Source organism: Cherax quadricarinatus, chromosome 45 (assembly GCF_038502225.1).
Source record: "Cherax quadricarinatus isolate ZL_2023a chromosome 45, ASM3850222v1, whole genome shotgun sequence".
Lineage (NCBI taxonomy): Eukaryota > Metazoa > Arthropoda > Malacostraca > Decapoda > Parastacidae > Cherax > Cherax quadricarinatus.
Genome location: NC_091336.1, coordinates 11,924,136 through 11,943,347, shown reverse-complemented (window position 1 = coordinate 11,943,347; position 19,212 = coordinate 11,924,136). Strand labels below are relative to the sequence as shown.

The window sequence follows — 19,212 nt, the reverse complement described above, 5'->3', positions numbered from 1 at the left end:
ATTGGGGAGTAGTAGTATGGAAAAAGTGAATGTTTTCAGATATTTGGGAGTTGATGTGTCAGCGGATGGATCTATGAAGGATGAGGTTAATCGTAGAATTGATGAAGGAAAAAAGGCGAGTGGTGCATTGAGGTATATGTGGAGGCAAAAAATGTTATCTATGGAGGCAAAGAAGGGAATGTATGAAAGTATAGTAATTTTTTTTTTTTTTTTTTTTTCAACAAGTCGGCCGTCTCCCACCGAGGCAGGGTGACCCAAAAAAGAAAGAAAATCCCCAAAAAGAAAATACTTTCATCATCATTCAACACTTTCACCACACTCGCACATTATCACTGTTTTTGCAGAGGTGCTCAGAATACAACAGTCTAGAAGCATAAACATATAAAGATACACAACATATCCCTCCAAACTGCCAATATCCCAAACCCCTCCTTTAAAGTGCAGGCATTGTACTTCCCATTTCCAGGACTCAAGTCCGACTATATGAAAATAACCGGTTTCCCTGAATCCCTTCACTAAATATTACCCTGCTCACACTCCAACAGATCGTCAGGTCCCAAGTACCATTCGTCTCCATTCACTCCTATCTAACACGCTCACGCACGCTTGCTGGAAGTCCAAGCCCCTTACCCACAAAACCTCCTTTACCCCCTCTCTCCAACCCTTTCGAGGACGACCCCTACCCCGCCTTCCTTCCCCTATAGATTTATATGCTTTCCATGTCATTCTACTGTGATCCATTCTCTCTAAATGACCAAACCACCTCAACAACCCCTCTTCTGCCCTCTGACTAATACTTTTATTAACTCCACACCTTCTCCTAATTTCCACACTCCGAATTTTCTGCATAATATTTACACCACACATTGCCCTTAAACAGGACATCTCCGCTGCCTCCAACCGTCTCCTCGCTGCTGCATTTACCACCCAAGCTTCACACCCATATAAGAGTGTTGGTACTACTATACTTTCATACATTCCCTTCTTTGCCTCCATAGATAACGTTTTTTGACTCCACATATACCTCAACGCACCACTCACCTTTTTTCCCTCATCAATTCTATGATTAACCTCATCCTTCATAAATCCATCCGCCGACACGTCAACTCCCAAGTATCTGAAAACATTCACTTCTTCCATACTCCTCCTCCCCAATTTGATATCCAATTTTTCTTTATCTAAATCATTTGACACCCTCATCACCTTACTCTTTTCTATGTTCACTTTCAACTTTCTACCTTTACACACATTCCCAAACTCATCCACTAACCTTTGCAATTTTTCTTTAGAATCTCCCATAAGCACAGTATCATCAGCAAAAAGTAACTGTGTCAATTCCCATTTTGAATTTGATTCCCCATAATTTAATCCCACCCCTCTCCCAAACACCCTAGCATTTACTTCCTTTACAACCCCATCTATAAATATATTAAACAACCATGGTGACATTACACATCCCTGTCTAAGACCTACTTTTACCGGGAAGTAGTCTCCCTCTCTTCTACACACCCTAACCTGAGCCTCACTATCCTCATAAAAACTCTTTACAGCATTTAATAACTTACCACCTATTCCATATACTTGCAACATCTGCCACATTGCTCCTCTATCCACTCTATCATATGCCTTTTCTAAATCCATAAATGCAATAAAAACTTCCCTATCTTTATCTAAATACTGTTCACATATATGCTTCAATGTAAACACCTGATCTACACATCCCCTACCCACTCTAAAACCTCCTTGCTCATCCGCAATCCTACATTCTGTCTTACCTCTAATTCTTTCAATTATAACCCTACCGTACACTTTTCCTGGTATACTCAGTAAGCTTATTCCTCTATAATTTTTACAGTCTCTTTTGTCCCCTTTCCCTTTATATAAAGGGACTATACATGCTCTCTGCCAATCCCTAGGTACCTTCCCCTCTTTCATACATTTATTAAACAAAAGTACCAACCACTCCAACACTATATCCCCCCCTGCTTTTAACATTTCTGTCATGATCCCATCAGTTCCAGCTGCTTTACCCCCTTTCATTTTACGTAATGCCTCACGTACCTCCCCCACACTTACATTCTGCTCTTCTTCACTCCTAAAAGATGGTATACCTCCCTGACCAGTGCATGAAATTACTGCCTCTGTTTCTTCCTTAACATTTAAAAGTTCCTCAAAATATTCTCGCCATCTACCCAATACCTCCATCTCCCCATCTACTAACTCCCCTACTCTGTTTTTAACTGACAAATCCATATTTTCCCTAGGCTTTCTTAACTTGTTTAACTCACTCCAAAATTTTTTCTTATTTTCATTAAAATTTCTTGACAGTGCCTCTCCCACTCTATCATCTGCTCTCCTTTTGCACTCTCTCACCACTCTCTTTACCTTTCTTTTACTCTCCATATACTCTGCTCTTCTTATAACACTTCTGCTTTGTAAAAACCTCTCATAAGCTACCTTTTTCTCTTTTATCACACCCTTTACTTCATCATTCCACCAATCACTCCTCTTTCCTCCTGCCCCCACCCTCCTATAACCACAAACTTCTGCCCCACATTCTAATACTGCATTTTTAAAACTATTCCAACCCTCTTCAACCCCCCCACTACTCATCTTTGCACTAGCCCACCTTTCTGCCAATAGTCGCTTATATCTCACCCGAACTTCCTCCTCCCTTAGTTTATACACTTTCACTTCCCTCTTACTTGTTGTTGCCACCTTCCTCTTTTCCCATCTACCTCTTACTCTAACTGTAGCTACAACTAAATAATGATCCGATATATCAGTTGCCCCTCTATAAACATGTACATCCTGGAGCCTACCCATCAACCTTTTATCCACCAATACATAATCTAATAAACTACTTTCATTACGTGCTACATCATACCTTGTATATTTATTTATCCTCTTTTTCATAAAATATGTATTACTTATTACCAAATTTCTTTCTACACATAGCTCAATTAAAGGCTCCCCATTTACATTTACCCCTGGCACCCCAAATTTACCTACTACTCCCTCCATAACATTTTTACCCACTTTAGCATTAAAATCCCCAACCACCATTACTCTCACACTTGATTCAAAACTCCCCACGCATTCACTCAACATTTCCCAAAATCTCTCTCTCTCCTCTACACTTCTCTCTTCTCCAGGTGCATACACGCTTATTATAACCCACTTTTCACATCCAATCTTTATTTTACTCCACATAATCCTTGAATTAATACATTTATAGTCCCTCTTTTCCTGCCATAGCTTATCCTTCAACATTATTGCTACTCCTTCTTTAGCTCTAACTCTATTTGAAACCCCTGACCTAATCCCATTTATTCCTCTCCACTGAAACTCTCCCACCCCCTTCAGCTTTGTTTCACTTAAAGCCAGGACATCCAGCTTCTTCTCATTCATAACATCCACAATCATCTCTTTCTTATCATAAGTATATCATAAGTATAGTAATACCAACACTTATATGGGTGTGAAGCTTGGGTTGTAAATGCTGCAGCAAGGAGGTGGTTGGAGGCAGTGGGGATGTCCTGTCTAAGAGCAATATGTGGTGTAAATATTATGCAGAAAATTTGGAGTGTGGAAATTAGGAGAAGGTGTGGAGTTAATAAAAGTATTAGTCAGAGGGCTGAAGAGGGTTTGTTGAAGTGGTTTGGTCATTTAGAGAGAATGGATGAAAGTAGAATGACATGGAGAGCATATAAATTTGTAGGGGAAGGAAGTTGGGGTAGGGGTCGTCCTCGAAAAGGTTGGAGGGAGGGGGTAAAGGAGGTGTTGTGGGCGAGGGGGTTTGGACTTCGAGCAAGCGTGCGTGAGCGTGTTAGATAGAAATGAATGGAGACAAATGGTATTTGGGACCTGACGATCTGTAGGAGTGTGAGCAGGGTAATATTTGGTGAAGGGATTCAGGGAAACCGGTTATTTTATATAACCGGACTTGAGTCCTGGAAATGGGAAGTACAATGCCTGCACTCCAAAGGAGGGGTTTGGGATATTGGCAGTTTGGAGAGATATATTGTGTATTTTTATACGTATATACACCTACCATCTGACTTACGACAGAGTTCGGTTCCGAGAAACCAGTCGTAAGTCGAAATGGTCGTAAGTCGAACTTTACTAAATATCAACAAAACATCTTTGTAATGACTTTATTTTATTGTTTTATTTTGGTATTTCATGTTTTACTTTACTTTTTATGCTGTTAGTACTGTATTTTATACTGTAAGGTTTAGGATAAACACTATGTACAACACAAATAGTTGTTTTTTTCCCAGAAGTTTGGCATAAAAAAGAACACGGTCGTAAGTCGAGTGGTCGTAAGTTGAGCAGGTTGTAAGTCGGATGGTAGGTGTACTTCTAAACTGTTGTATTCTGGGCACCTCTGCCCAGTGAGTGAGGTGAAAGTGTTGAATGATGATGAAAGTATTTTCTTTTTGGGGATTTTCTTTCTCTTTGGGTCACCCTGGCTCTGTGGGAGACGGCCGACTTGTTGAAAAAAAAAAAATTCCTGAAATAATATTGTGTAGAACAGGACGATAAACTATGCACAATTGCGTTAACTAGTGACATGTTCCTCAGACAAATAGAGAAACTAAAACCTGACAAATCCCAAGGCCCTGATGAACTGTTGGCAAGGGTGTTAAAGGAATGTAAAGAGGAACTTAGCATACCTTCAGCTAATCTTTTTAACATATCAATACAGACCGGCATAGTGCCTGTTAAGTGGAAAATGGCAAATGTAATACCTATTTACAAGGCAGGTGACAGGTCCTTGGCTTCGAACTATAGACCAATAATCCTTACCTCCATAGTGGGAAAATTTATGGAATCAATAATTGCCGAAGCAATTCATAGCCATCTGGATAGGCACAGATTGATTAATGAATCTCGACACAGTTTTACAAAGGGGCATTCCTGTCTTAGGAATTTACTAACATTTTTCATTAAGGTGTTTGAGGAGGTAGATCATGGTAATGAATATGATATTGTGTATGTGGACTTCAGTAAGGCTTTCGATAGAGTTCCACATCAGAGGCTATTGAGGAAACTTAGGCACACAGAATAGGAGGAGAAATTTTTTCCTGGGTAGAAGCATGGCTGACAAATAGGCAGCAGAGAGTTTGCATAAATGGGGAGAAATCAGAATGGGGGCACGTCACAAGTGGTGGTCCACTTGTGACGTTGTTGTTCACAATTTGCATAAATGACATAGATGAGGGAATAAATAGCAACATAAGCAAATTTGCTGATTACACCAAAATAGGCCGTCCAATTCATTCTAATAAGGACACTAGAGCACTCCAGGATGATTTGAATAGACTGATGCAATGGTCGGAGAAGTGGCAGATGCAGTTTAATATTGACACATGCAAAGTTCTAAATGTTGGGCAGGAAAATAACCATGCCACATATAAACTAAATAATGTAGATCTTAATACTACTGCTTGCGAAAAGGATTTAGGAGTTCTGGTTAGCAGTAATCTAAAACCAAGACAACAGTGCATTAGTGTTTGCAATAAAGCTAACAGAATTCTTGGCTTCATATCTAAAAGTATAAATAATAGAAGTCCTCGGGTTGTTCTTCAACTCTATATATCCTTGGTTAGACCTCATTTAGATTATGCTGCTCAGTTCTGGTCACCGTATTACAGAATGGATATACTGTAAATGCTCTAGAAAACATACAGAGGAGGATGACATAGATGATGCCATGTATCAGAAATCTTCCCTATGAGGATAGACTGAGGACCCTGAATCTGCACTCTCTCGAAAGGCCTAGAATTAGGGGGGATATGATCGAGGTGTATAAATGGAAAACAGGAATAAATTAAGGGATATAACTAGCGTGCTGAAAATTTCCAGTGAAGACAGGACTCGCAGCAATGGTTTCAAGTTGGAAAAATTCAGATTCAGGAAGGATATAGGAAAGCACTGGTTTATTAATAGTTGTTGAAGAGTGGAACAAACTCCCAAGTGCAGTTATTGAGGCTAAAACGTTGTGTAGTTTTAAAAATAGGTTAGATAAATAAATGAGTGGGTGAGAGTTAGACCTGACTAGCTTGTGCTGGTGGGTCTGGTGCTGTGCTCGTTCCTTGAGTGGAGGTGACCAGACTGGGTGAGTCATTGGGCTTATCTGGGGGGGGGACATACACCTGCTCCACATGGGTCAGTAGGCCTGTTGCAGTGTTCCTTTTTTCTTATGTTCTTATGTAAAGGAGGTTTTGCGGGCGAGGGGCTTTGACTTCCAGCAAGCGTGCATGAGCGTGTTAGATAGGAGTGAATGGAAATGAATGGATTTTGGGACCTGACGAGCCATTGGAGTGTGAGCAGGATAATATTTAGTGAAGGGATTCAGGAAAACTGGTTATTTTTATATAGCCGTACTCGAGTACTGGAAATGGGAAGTACAATGCCTGCACTTTAAAGGAGGGGTTTGGGATATTGGGAGTTTGGAGGGATATGTTATATATGGAGGTAGTAGGTTGGTAGACAGCAACCACCCAGGGAAGTACTACCGTCCTGCCAGATGACTGTGAAACAAAAACCTGTAACTGTTTTGCATGATGGTAGGATTGCTGGTTTCTTTTTCTGTCTCATAAACACGCTAAGATAACAGGGATATCTTGCTACTCCTACTTACACTTTGGTCACACTTCACAGACACGCACATGCATATATATATATACATACATCTAGGTTTTTCTCCTTTTTCTAAATAGCTCTTGCTCTTTTTTATTTCTTCTATTGTCCATGGGGAAGTGGAAAAGAATCTTTCCTCCGTAAGCCATGCGTGTCGTATGAGGCGACTAAAATGCCGGGAGCAATGGGCTAGTAACCCCTTCTCCTGTATACAATTACTAAAAAAGAGAAGAAGAAAAACTTTATAAAACTGGGTTGCTTAAATGTGCGTGGATGTAGTGCGGATGACAAGAAACAGATGATTGCTGATGTTATGAATGAAAAGAAGTTGGATGTCCTGGCCCTAAGCGAAACAAAGCTGAAGGGGGTAGGAGAGTTTCAGTGGGGGGAAATAAATGGGATTAAATCTGGAGTATCTGAGAGAGTTAGAGCAAAGGAAGGGGTAGCAGTAATGTTAAATGATCAGTTATGGAAGGAGAAAAGAGAATATGAATGTGTAAATTCAAGAATTATGTGGATTAAAGTAAAGGTTGGATGCGAGAAGTGGGTCATAATAAGCGTGTATGCACCTGGAGAAGAGAGGAATGCAGAGGAGAGAGAGAGATTTTGGGAGATGTTAAGTGAATGTATAGGAGCCTTTGAACCAAGTGAGAGAGTAATTGTGGTAGGGGACTTGAATGCTAAAGTAGGAGAAACTTTTAGAGAGGGTGTGGTAGGTAAGTTTGGGGTGCCAGGTGTAAATGATAATGGGAGCCCTTTGATTGAACTTTGTATAGAAAGGGGTTTAGTTATAGGTAATACATATTTTAAGAAAAAGAGGATAAATAAGTATACACGATATGATGTAGGGCGAAATGACAGTAGTTTGTTGGATTATGTATTGGTAGATAAAAGACTGTTGAGTAGACTTCAGGATGTACATGTTTATAGAGGGGCCACAGATATATCAGATCACTTTCTAGTTGTAGCTACACTGAGAGTAAAAGGTAGATGGGATACAAGGAGAATAGAAGCATCAGGGAAGAGAGAGGTGAAGGTTTATAAACTAAAAGAGGAGGCAGTTAGGGTAAGATATAAACAGCTATTGGAGGATAGATGGGCTAATGAGAGCATAGGCAATGGGGTCGAAGAGGTATGGGGTAGGTTTAAAAATGTAGTGTTAGAGTGTTCAGCAGAAGTTTGTGGTTACAGGAAAGTGGGTGCAGGAGGGAAGAGGAGCGATTGGTGGAATGATGATGTAAAGAGAGTAGTAAGGGAGAAAAAGTTAGCATATGAGAAGTTTTTACAAAGTAGAAGTGATGCAAGGAGGGAAGAGTATATGGAGAAAAAGAGAGAGGTTAAGAGAGTGGTGAAGCAATGTAAAAAGAGAGCAAATGAGAGAGTGGGTGAGATGTTATCAACAAATTTTGTTGAAAATAAGAAAAAGTTTTGGAGTGAGATTAACAAGTTAAGAAAGCCTAGAGAACAAATTGATTTGTCAGTTAAAAATAGGAGAGGAGAGTTATTAAATGGAGAGTTAGAGGTATTGGGAAGATGGAAGGAATATTTTGAGGAATTGTTAAATGTTGATGAAGATAGGGAAGCTGTGATTTCGTGTATAGGGCAAGGAGGAATAACATCTTGTAGGAGTGAGGAAGAGCCAGTTGTGAGTGTGGGGGAAGTTCGTGAGGCAGTAGGTAAAATGAAAGGGGGTAAGGCAGCCGGGATTGATGGGATAAAGATAGAAATGTTAAAAGCAGGTGGGGATATAGTTTTGGAGTGGTTGGTGCAATTATTTAATAAATGTATGGAAGAGGGTAAGGTAAATAGGGATTGGCAGAGAGCATGCATAGTTCCTTTGTATAAAGGCAAAGGGGATAAAAGAGAGTGCAAAAATTATAGGGGGATAAGTCTGTTGAGTGTACCTGGTAAAGTGTATGGTAGAGTTATAATTGAAAGAATTAAGAGTAAGAGTAAGAGTGTATCAGTCTGTAGTGGAAGGAAGGCGGGGTAGGGGTCGGCCTAGGAAGGGTTGGAGGGAGGGGGTAAAGGAGGTTTTGTGTGCGAGGGGCTTGGACTTCCAGCAGGCATGCGTGAGCGTGTTTGATAGGAGTGAATGGAGACAAATGGTTTTTAATACTTGACGTGCTGTTGGAGTGTGAGCAAAGTAACATTTATGAAGGGATTCAGGGAAACCGGCAGGCCGGACTTGAGTCCTGGAGATGGGAAGTACAGTGCCTGCACTCTGAAGGAGGGGTGTTAATGTTGCAGTTTAAAAACTGTAGTGTAAAGCACCCTTCTGGCAAGACAGTGATGGAGTGAATGATGGTGAAAGTTTTTCTTTTTCGGGCCACCCTGCCTTGGTGGGAATCGGCCGGTGTGATAATAAAAAAATAAATAAAAAAAAGAGTAAGACGGAGAATAGGATAGCAGATGAACAAGGAGGCTTTAGGAAAGGTAGGGGGTGTGTGGACCAGGTGTTTACAGTGAAACATATAAGTGAACAGTATTTAGATAAGGCTAAAGAGGTCTTTGTGGCATTTATGGATTTGGAAAAGGCGTATGACAGGGTGGATAGGGGGGCAATGTGGCAGATGTTGCAAGTGTATGGTGTAGGAGGTAGGTTACTGAAAGCAGTGAAGAGTTTTTACGAGGATAGTGAGGCTCAAGTTAGAGTATGTAGGAAAGAGGGAAATTTTTTCCCAGTAAAAGTAGGCCTTAGACAAGGATGTGTGATGTCACCGTGGTTGTTTAATATATTTATAGATGGGGTTGTAAGAGAAGTAAATGTGAGGGTCTTGGCAAGAGGCGTGGAGTTAAAAGATAAAGAATCACACACAAAGTGGGAGTTGTCACAGCTGCTCTTTGCTGATGACACTGTGCTCTTGGGAGATTCTGAAGAGAAGTTGCAGAGATTGGTGGATGAATTTGGTAGGGTGTGCAAAAGAAGAAAATTAAAGGTGAATACAGGAAAGAGTAAGGTTATGAGGATAACAAAAAGATTAGGTGATGAAAGATTGAATATCAGATTGGAGGGAGAGAGTATGGAGGAGGTGAACGTATTCAGATATTTGGGAGTGGACGTGTCAGCGGATGGGTCTATGAAAGATGAGGTGAATCATAGAATTGATGAGGGAAAAAGAGTGAGTGGTGCACTTAGGAGTCTGTGGAGACAAAGAACTTTGTCCTTGGAGGCAAAGAGGGGAATGTATGAGAGTATAGTTTTACCAACGCTCTTATATGGGTGTGAAGCGTGGGTGATGAATGTTGCAGCGAGGAGAAGGCTGGAGGCAGTGGAGATGTCATGTCTGAGGGCAATGTGTGGTGTGAATATAATGCAGAGAATTCGTAGTTTGGAAGTTAGGAGGAGGTGCGGGATTACCAAAACTGTTGTCCAGAGGGCTGAGGAAGGGTTGTTGAGGTGGTTCGGACATGTAGAGAGAATGGAGCGAAACAGAATGACTTCAAGAGTGTATCAGTCTGTAGTGGAAGGAAGGCGGGGTAGGGGTCGGCCTAGGAAGGGTTGGAGGGAGGGGGTAAAGGAGGTTTTGTGTGCGAGGGGCTTGGACTTCCAGCAGGCATGCGTGAGCGTGTTTGATAGGAGTGAATGGAGACAAATGGTTTTTAATACTTGACGTGCTGTTGGAGTGTGAGCAAAGTAACATTTATGAAGGGATTCAGGGAAACCGGCAGGCCGGACTTGAGTTCTGGAGATGGGAAGTACAGTGCCTGCACTCTGAAGGAGGGGTGTTAATGTTGCAGTTTAAAAACTGTAGTGTAAAGCACCCTTCTGGCAAGACAGTGATGGAGTGAATGATGGTGAAAGTTTTTCTTTTTCGGGCCACCCTGCCTTGGTGGGAATCGGCCGGTGTGATAATAAAAAAAAAAAAAAATAATGCTTCTAAACTGTTGTATCTGGGTGCCTCTGCAAAAACAGTGATTATGTATGAGTGAGGTGAAAGTGTTGAATGATGAAAGTATTTTTGGTGGGATTTTCTTTTTGGGTCACTCTGCCTCGGTTGGAGACAGCCGACTTGTTAAAAAAAAAAAAGTTATCATTATGCATTTGCGATAAATAGAATTTAGGGGTTATTGAGATGGTTTGGACATAGAGAGGATTGAACAAAATATAATGACTTCGAGAGTTTGTAAATCTGTATTGGGGGAAAGGCAGGGTAGGGGTTGGCCTAGGAAAGGATGGAGGGAAATGGTAAAGGAGGTTTTGTGCGTGAGGAGCTTGGACTTTCAGCAAGTGTGCGTGAGTGTGCTAGATAGGAGCAAATGGTTTTTAGGACTTGACATGCTGTTGGAGTGTAAGCAAGGCAACATTTATGAAGGGATTCAGGAAAACTGGCAGGCCAGACTTAATTCCTTGAAATGAAGTACAGTGGACCCTCGGTTTACGATATTATTTCATTCCAGAAGTATGTTCAGGTGCCATTACTGAACAAATTTGTTCCCATAAGGAATATTGTGAATTAGATTAGTCCATTTCAGACCCCCAAACATACACGTACAAACGCACTTACATAAATACACTTACATAATTGGTCGCATTGGGAGCTGATCGTAAAGCGGGGGTCCACTGTACAGTGCCAGCACTGAAGGAGGCGTGTTAATGTTGCAGTTTTATAACTGTAGTGTAAGCATGCCTTTGGCAAGACAGTAATGGAGCGAATGAAAGTTTTTCTTTTTTGGACTGTCCTGCCTTGGTGGGAAATCGCCAATATGTGAATAAAAAATATATAATTTTTCTCCTTTTTTATATTAATAGGAGCAAGGAAAATACATACAAGAACTAGAAACCGAGGGAAAGCATTTGAAGAGTGAAGTTGAAGCACTGAAGAGCTTCCAGAAAAAGACTTCAGAGTTACACCACAGATCTCAGGAGGAAAATGCAAGACTTACTTTTCAACTTTCACAACTGACTGAAAATTTTGACAGAGTCACTAAGGAGCTGGTGAGAATTTTCTGATATTCCAAAATGGATAGCACAGTTCTTCTACTCGTTCTTATAAAATTCACTGTGCTATTTTGTTTAGTCTGTTACTTTTTTTTATCATTAAGTAATTTCTTTACTATCACTTTAGTTATCTCAGTATTCTCTACCTCGTTTATCTTTTTGGGTTGTAAATCTTTCATATAAAATCTCTTGTAAACACTGAAACTTTCTATTTAGAACCTTGCATTTTTTTTTTTCCTCTGCAGTGATTTTGATCTCCATGTAAGAAATGTCATATAATCATTCATAACTTAGTATTTTTCTGGGAATGCTTTAATTTGATCATTCAATGCTTTTTGTTATTGAAAACAGCTGGATTATGCAGGGAAAAAGTTTCCTAGCAATTTACCCCAGAAGGAATGCACTAGAAATCTTGGTTATGTATCTGATATATTGAACACCACAGTTTTTAACTCTATAGGAAGAGATGAAGCGAGCAAGTCATGTTTCTGGCACAGAGAACCTGGTTATTAGAGAGCTGCAACATCGGCTAGATGACAAATTGTCACTTCAAGAAAAAAGTGATAATGAAATAAGGGTTAGTATCTTGTACAGTAAATGAATTTATATTGATATTTGCATTAAAATTATTAAGTATTTTAAAATTGGAATTTATACATTAAAAACATCTCATTTTCTTTTTCAACTCATTTGCAGGAATTTTGTAATGTGCCTCTGGTCTGTTTTATCCTGTAGTACTTTATGCAGCTGATGGTTAGGCATCATCAGCTGCTTTAGACTATTTCAGAGCAGTGCTTCTAGATTTTTTCAAGAGTCCTCTTCAGTGAAAACATCTGCAACTTTACCAATAATATGGAACTCTTCACATAACTTGCATTGTTAACTTTTTCTTTAAGTTTATCTTTCTGATATCTGCCTCCCTTGTATCAGTGCATTGCACTCTGCAAACCTTTCTCTGTACTGTTCTTCCTCATCGTGTACTAACAGTTCATTCACATCTTCCTGTAAATACTGTGGACCCTCGGGTTTCATGATTAATCCGTTCCGACGAAACCGGAAGGAATTAACGAAAAGTTCTGATGAAACTCGATGGAATTAGCGAAGACTATATTTTGACGAAAATAGTCGGCAATAACTGAAAATCACGAAAACAGAGCCTAACGGAAACGGAGGGTTTACTGTATCTGTATTACAAATGCAGGTGTAGACTATTGGCCTGCATACCTGGCTGTAGCATAATTGCCAAGGTAGGAACAAGCAAAAAGGCAGCAGAGTAAATACTTGTATTTTCCTAATAAAACAGCAAGCAGTGTATGTACAATATACACACTCATATCTAGTGTGTATTGTACATACACTAGATATGAGAGGTTTTTACAAAGCAGAAGTGATATAAGAAGGGCAGAGTATATGGAGAGTAAAAGAAAGGTGAAGAGAGTGCAAAAGGAGAGCAAATGATAGTGGGAGAGGCACTCCTAAGAAATTTTGCTGAGAATAAGAATAAATTTTGGAGTGAGACAAACAAGTCAAGGAAGCCTAGGAAACTTATGGATTTGCCAGTTAAACAGAGTAGGGGGAGTTAGTAGATGTGAAGCTGGAGGCATTGAGTAGATGGTGGGAATATTTTGAGGAACTTTTAAATGTCAAATGAAGAAAGGGAGGCAGTAATTTCGTGCACTGGCCAGGGAGGTAAAATATCTTGAGTGAAGAAGAGCAGGATGTGAGTGGGGGGGAGTGCTTGGGGCATTACATAAAATAAAAGGGGGTAAAGCAGCTAGAACTGATGGGATCATGACAAATGTTAAAAGCAGGGGGAGATACAGTGTAGTGATTTAGTGGTTAATTTTGTTTAATAAATGTATGACAGGTACACAAATAACCCGCACATAAAAGAGAGAAGCTTACGACGACGTTTCGGTCCAACTTGGACCATTGACAGTCACACTAACAGAGGTGGAGCAGGACGGCTATATATGCAGGAAGAAGTGGAGGTAGTAGTAGTAGTACAAGAATTGTATATAATACCGACAAGATGAAATTAAGACACATGCACAACACCCGGGCATCCCCATCGTAGACGTTTCGCCATCCAGCCAGCCACTGGATGGCGAAACGTCCACAACAAAGACAACCAGACGCCGCACATATATAGCCGTCCTGCTCCACCTCTGTTAGTGTGACTTTGTCAATGGTCCAAGTCGGACCGAAACGCCGTCGTAAGCTTCTCTCTTTTATGTGCGGGTTATTTGTGTATCGTTCCAGTCACGGTATTGTGCCTTGTTATTTATGTATGACGGGGGGGGGGGGGGGGACGGTACCTAGGGATTGGCAGTGTGTGTGTGTGTATACAGTATACCGTTATATTACACGGATTTATTTGCCACGTTTTGATTATTGCACTATTGAAAAATTGTGGCACAATTTTATGCAACATTTCGTAAAATTAACTTTACGCGGTTTCATTAGTGGGTGCGGAAAAAATTTCCCCAGCTCAAGCTGCTACCTTATTGTGGGTCAGCGTGGAGGACCTCCCGCCATCCCCAACATGCCCAATATTTCCTGCCACCACCGAGACTCCCGCCACCCCATCACAGTCTTCATGAATACATGTCCAGTATGAATGCTCCCTAGGAGCTAGCTGTGTTTGTGAATTGTGTTTTGATCTTTTAATTGCATATCTTCTATCTCCCAAGCAATCATGGCACCCAGTAGGCATATCAGTGTTACTGAAAGTGGCAAGAAAAGGTACAAGCGTTTAAGTCTTAAGAGTTAATGAAAAAAATAGAGATATAAGACAAGAGATAGCCTGTAGCTATAATGAAGCGTCAGTTTGTACAATTAAAAGAATGAGGTAAATATGAGTTTGTGATGAATGACTGACAGACTTACTTGACTGATTTACTGACTGACTTGGTTAAACTTTTTCACCGAAGAGGACCCTGACTGTGGTCTGAAACAGTGTCTAGAGCAGCTGATGCTTTACCATCAGCTGTATAATATACTTCAGGGTAAAATAGAACAGAAATGCATTAAAGAATTTATGTACACTAGTACAACCATCGACTTAAGTACCAAAACCTCTACCATCCACCTCAGCCCAGTAGGGCCACAGCATAACTCTCCACTCTCTTCACAATCATCCACAAACACCAGCACCACAATTTAAGGTAAGAAATACTATTATTTCTGTTGGATTTGTAGTTTTACGCTGTAAAAACAACATAATACATCATGACAGTGAACAACACTTAAATATTCACTTTTATTTTTGTAAGATCTGGAGGTCTAAAAAAATGTTCAGTAATTTGGCTTTTTGGGGGCTCTAAGGAATGTAACCCTGTTTTTCCCATAAGTTCTTCAGGTCATCTACCATGGATTTACCTAACACGGAGTTTTCAGGAACATAACTACCATGTAATATAACAGTCTACTGTAATTCCTTTATATAAAGGGAAGGGGGACTAAAGAAATTGTAAAAATTATAGGGGAATAAGGTTACTGAGTTTACCAGGTAGTGTGTGGTAGGGTTATTGTTGAAAGAATTAGAGGTAAGATAGAGAGCAGGATTGCAGATGAGCAAGGAGGCTTCAGAATGGGAAAAGGGTGTGTAGATCAGGTGTTTGCATTGAAGCATATATGTGAACAGTATTTAGAAAAAGGTAAGGAAGTTTTTATTGCATTTATGGATTTAGAAATGGCATATGATAGTGGATAGGGGAGTAATGTGGCAGATGTTGCAAGTATATGGAATAGGTAGTAAGTTGCTAAATGCTGTAAAAGAGTTTATGAAGATAGTGAGGCTCAGGCTAGGGTGTGTAGGAGAGGGAGATTACTTCCTAGTAAAAGTAGGTTTTATAGAGGGATGTGTAATGTCACCATTTTTTTTTTTTCTCTCATCAAGTCGGCCATCTCCCACCGAGGCAGGGTGATCCAAAAAGAAAGAAAATCCCCAAAAAGAAAATACTTTCACCTCACTCACACATAATCACTGTTTTTGCAGAGGTGCTCAGAACACAACAGTTTAGAAGCATATACCTATAAAGATACACAACATATCCCTCCAAACTGCTAATATCCCAAATCCCTCCTTGAGAGTGCAGGCATTGCACTTACCATTTCCAAGATTCAAGTCTGGCTATATAAAAATAACCAGTTTCCCTGAATCCCTTCACTAACTATTACCCTGCTCACACTCCAACAGATCGTCAGGTCCCAAATACCATTCGTCTCCACTCCTATCGAACACGCTCGTGCACGCCTGCTGGAAGTCCAAGCTCCTTGCCCACAAAACCTCCCTTACCCCTTCCTTCCAACCTTTTCGAGGATGACCCCTACCCCGCCTTCCTTCTATAGATTTAAATGCTCTCCATGTCATTCTGCTTTGATCCATTCTCTCTAAATGACCAAACCACCTAAGCAACTCCTGTTCAGCCCTCTGACTAATACTTTTATTAACTCCACCTCCTAATTTCCACACTGCACTTAGGAGTCTGTGGAGACAAAGAACTTTGTCCTTGGAGGCAAAGAGGGGAACGTATGAGAGTATAGTTTTACCAACGCTCTTATATGGGTGTGAAGCGTGGGTGATGAATGTTGCAGCGAGGAGAAGGCTGGAGGCAGCGGAGATGTCATGTCTGAGGGCAATGTGTGGTGTGAATATAATGCAGAGAATTCGTAGTTTCGAAGTTAGGAGGAGGTGCGGGATTACCAAAACTGTTGTCCACAGGGCTGAGGAAGGGTTGTTGAGGTGGTTCGGACATGTAGAGAGAATGGAGCGAAACAGAATGACTTCAAGAGTGTATCAGTCTATAGTGGAAGGAAGGCGGGGTAGGGGTCGGCCTAGGAAAGGTTGGAGGGAGGGGGTAAAGGAGGTTTTGTGTGCGAGGGGCTTGGACTTCCAGCAGGCATGCGTGAGCGTGTTTGATAGGAGTGAATGGAGACAAATGGTTTTTAATACTTGACGTGCTGTTGGAGTGTGAGCAAAGTAACATTTATGAAGGGATTCAGGGAAACCGGCAGGCCGGACTTGAGTCCTGGAGATGGGAAGTACAGTGCCTGCACTCTGAAGGAGGGGTGTTAATGTTGCAGTTTAAAAACTGTAGTGTAAAGCACCCTTCTGGCAAGACAGTGATGGAGTGAATGATGGTGAAAGTTTTTCTTTTTCGGGCCACCCTGCCTTGGTGGGAATCGGCCAGTGTGATAATAATAAAAAAAAAAATATTTACACCACACTTTGCCCTTAGACAGGACATCTCCACTGCCTCCAACCGCCTCCTCGCTACTGCATTCACAACCCAAGCTTCACTCCCATATAAGTGTGTTGGTACTACTATACTTTCATACATTCCCTTCTTTGCCTCCATAGATAACATTTTTTGACTCCACATACACCTCAACGCACTGCTCACCTTTTTTCCCTCATCAGTTCTATGATTACCCTCATCCTTCTTAAATCCATGCGCCGACACATCAACTCCCAAGTATCTGAAAACATTCACTTCTTCCATACTCCTCCTCTCCAATTTGATATCCAATTTTTCTTTATCTAAATCATTTGATACCCTCATCACCTTACTCTTTTCTATGTTCACTTTCAACTTTCTACCTTTACACACACTCCCAAACTCATCCACTAACCTTGGCAATTTTTCTTTAGAATCTCTCATAAGCGCAGTCATCATCAGCAAGAAGTAACTGTCAATTCCCATTTTGTATTTGATTCCCCATAATTTAATCCCACCCCTCTCCTGAACACCCTAGCATTTACTTTTACAACCCCATCTATAAATATGTTAAACAACCATGGTAACATTACACATCCCTGTCTAAGACCTACTTTTACCGGGAAGTAGTCTCCCTCTCTTCTACACACCCTAAACTGAGCCTCACTATCCTCATAAAAACTCTTTACAGCATTTAGTAACTTACCACCTATTCCATATACTTGCAACATCTGCCATATTGCTCCCCTATCCACTCTATCATATGCCTTTTCTAAATCCATAGATGCAATAAAAACTTCCCTACCTTTATCTAAATACTGTTCACATATATGCTTCAATGTAAACACTTAATCTACACATCCCCTACCCACTCTGAAACCTCCTTGCTCATCCGCATTCCTACATTCTGTCTTGCCTCTAATTCTTTTCAATAATAACCCTGCTGTACACTTTTCCTGGTATACAGGGTAAACTTACTCCTATATAATTTTTACAATCTCTTGTCCCCCTTCCCTTTATATAAAGGGACTATACATGCTCTCCACCAATCCCTAGGTACCTTCCCCTCTTTCATACATTTATTAAACAAAAGTACCAACCACTCCAACACTATATCTCCCCCTGCTTTTAACATTTCTGTCATGATCCCATCAGTTCCAGCTGCTTTACCCCCTTTCATTCTATGTAATGCCTCGCGTACCTCCCCCACACTTACATTCTGCTCTTCTTCTCTCCTAAAAGATGGTATACCTCCCTGGCCAGTGCATGAAATTACCGCCTCCCTTTCTTCCTCAACATTTAAAAGTTCCTCAAAATATTCTTGCCATCTACCTAATACCTCCCTCTCCCCATCTACTACCTCCCCTACTGTTTTTAACTGACAAATCCATATTTTCCCTAGGCTTTCTTAACTTGTTTAACTCTCCCCAAAATTTCTTATTTTCATTAAAATTTCTTGACAGTGCCTCTCCCACTCTATTATCTGCTCTCCTTTTGCATTCTCTCACCACTCTCTTCACTTTTCTTTTACTCTCCATATACAGTGGACCCCCGCATAGCGACTTTAATCCGTGCAAGAGGGCTCATTGTTATGCGAAATGATCGGTATGCGAATGAATTTTCCCCATAAGAAATAATGGAAATGAAATTAATCCGTGCAAGACACCCAAAAGTATGAAAAAAAAAATTTTTTACCACATGAAATATACATTTCCCTACACACAAAGAGAAGGATACGTGCACAGTAGTAGAGTAGTACATGCACAATATATATTGTGCATGTACTACTCTACTAAATGAAGAATAAATGACACTTACCTTTATTGAAGATGCAGCAATGACTGATGAGACACTGTGTCCTGGGAGTGCCTTTTCCTCCTGAGTACTGTATGTCCTGTTTGGCATTTTCTTCCAGAACAGGCCTTATCACACTGTGTATGCCACTACGATTCTTAAATCTCTCAAACCAACCTTTGCTGGCTTTAAATTCACCAATATGAGCACTAGTTCCAGGCATTTTTCCCTGTTCACCTGGGTGTTAGTCGACTGGTGTGGGTTGCATCCTGGGAGACAAGATTAAGGACCCCAATGGAAATAAGTTAGACAGTCTTCGATGACACTGACTTTTTTGGGTTATCCTGGGTGGCAAATCCTCTGGGGTTAATTGTTTCTTGGTATTCTCAATAAGCCACACCAACAACGGTGCTACAGCAGCAGCAGCTGACGGTGCTACAGCAGCAGCAGCTGACAGTGCTACAGCAGCAGCAGCTGACAGTGCTACAGCAGCAGCAGCTGACAGTGCTACAGCAGCAGCAGCTGACAGTGCTACAGCAGCAGCAGCTGACAGTGCTACAGCAGCAGCAGCTGACAGTGCTACAGCAGCAGCAGCTGACAGTGCTA

General features: G+C 40.9%; 1 protein-coding gene across 4 annotated transcripts in view; it reads left to right on the top strand.

Moving 5' to 3' along the window:
* The window catches only part of LOC128694842 (kinesin-like protein KIF20B), a 276,960-nt gene that overhangs the window by 83,232 nt on the left and 174,516 nt on the right, over positions 1–19,212 (top strand). For all 4 annotated transcript variants that reach the window (XM_070094293.1, XM_070094292.1, XM_053785169.2 and 1 more), the window contains exons 16-17: positions 11,402–11,587; positions 12,051–12,167. In XM_070094293.1, coding sequence (XP_069950394.1) covers positions 11,402–11,587; positions 12,051–12,167 — 303 coding nt within the window. The remainder of the gene's footprint in view (positions 1–11,401; positions 11,588–12,050; positions 12,168–19,212) is intronic.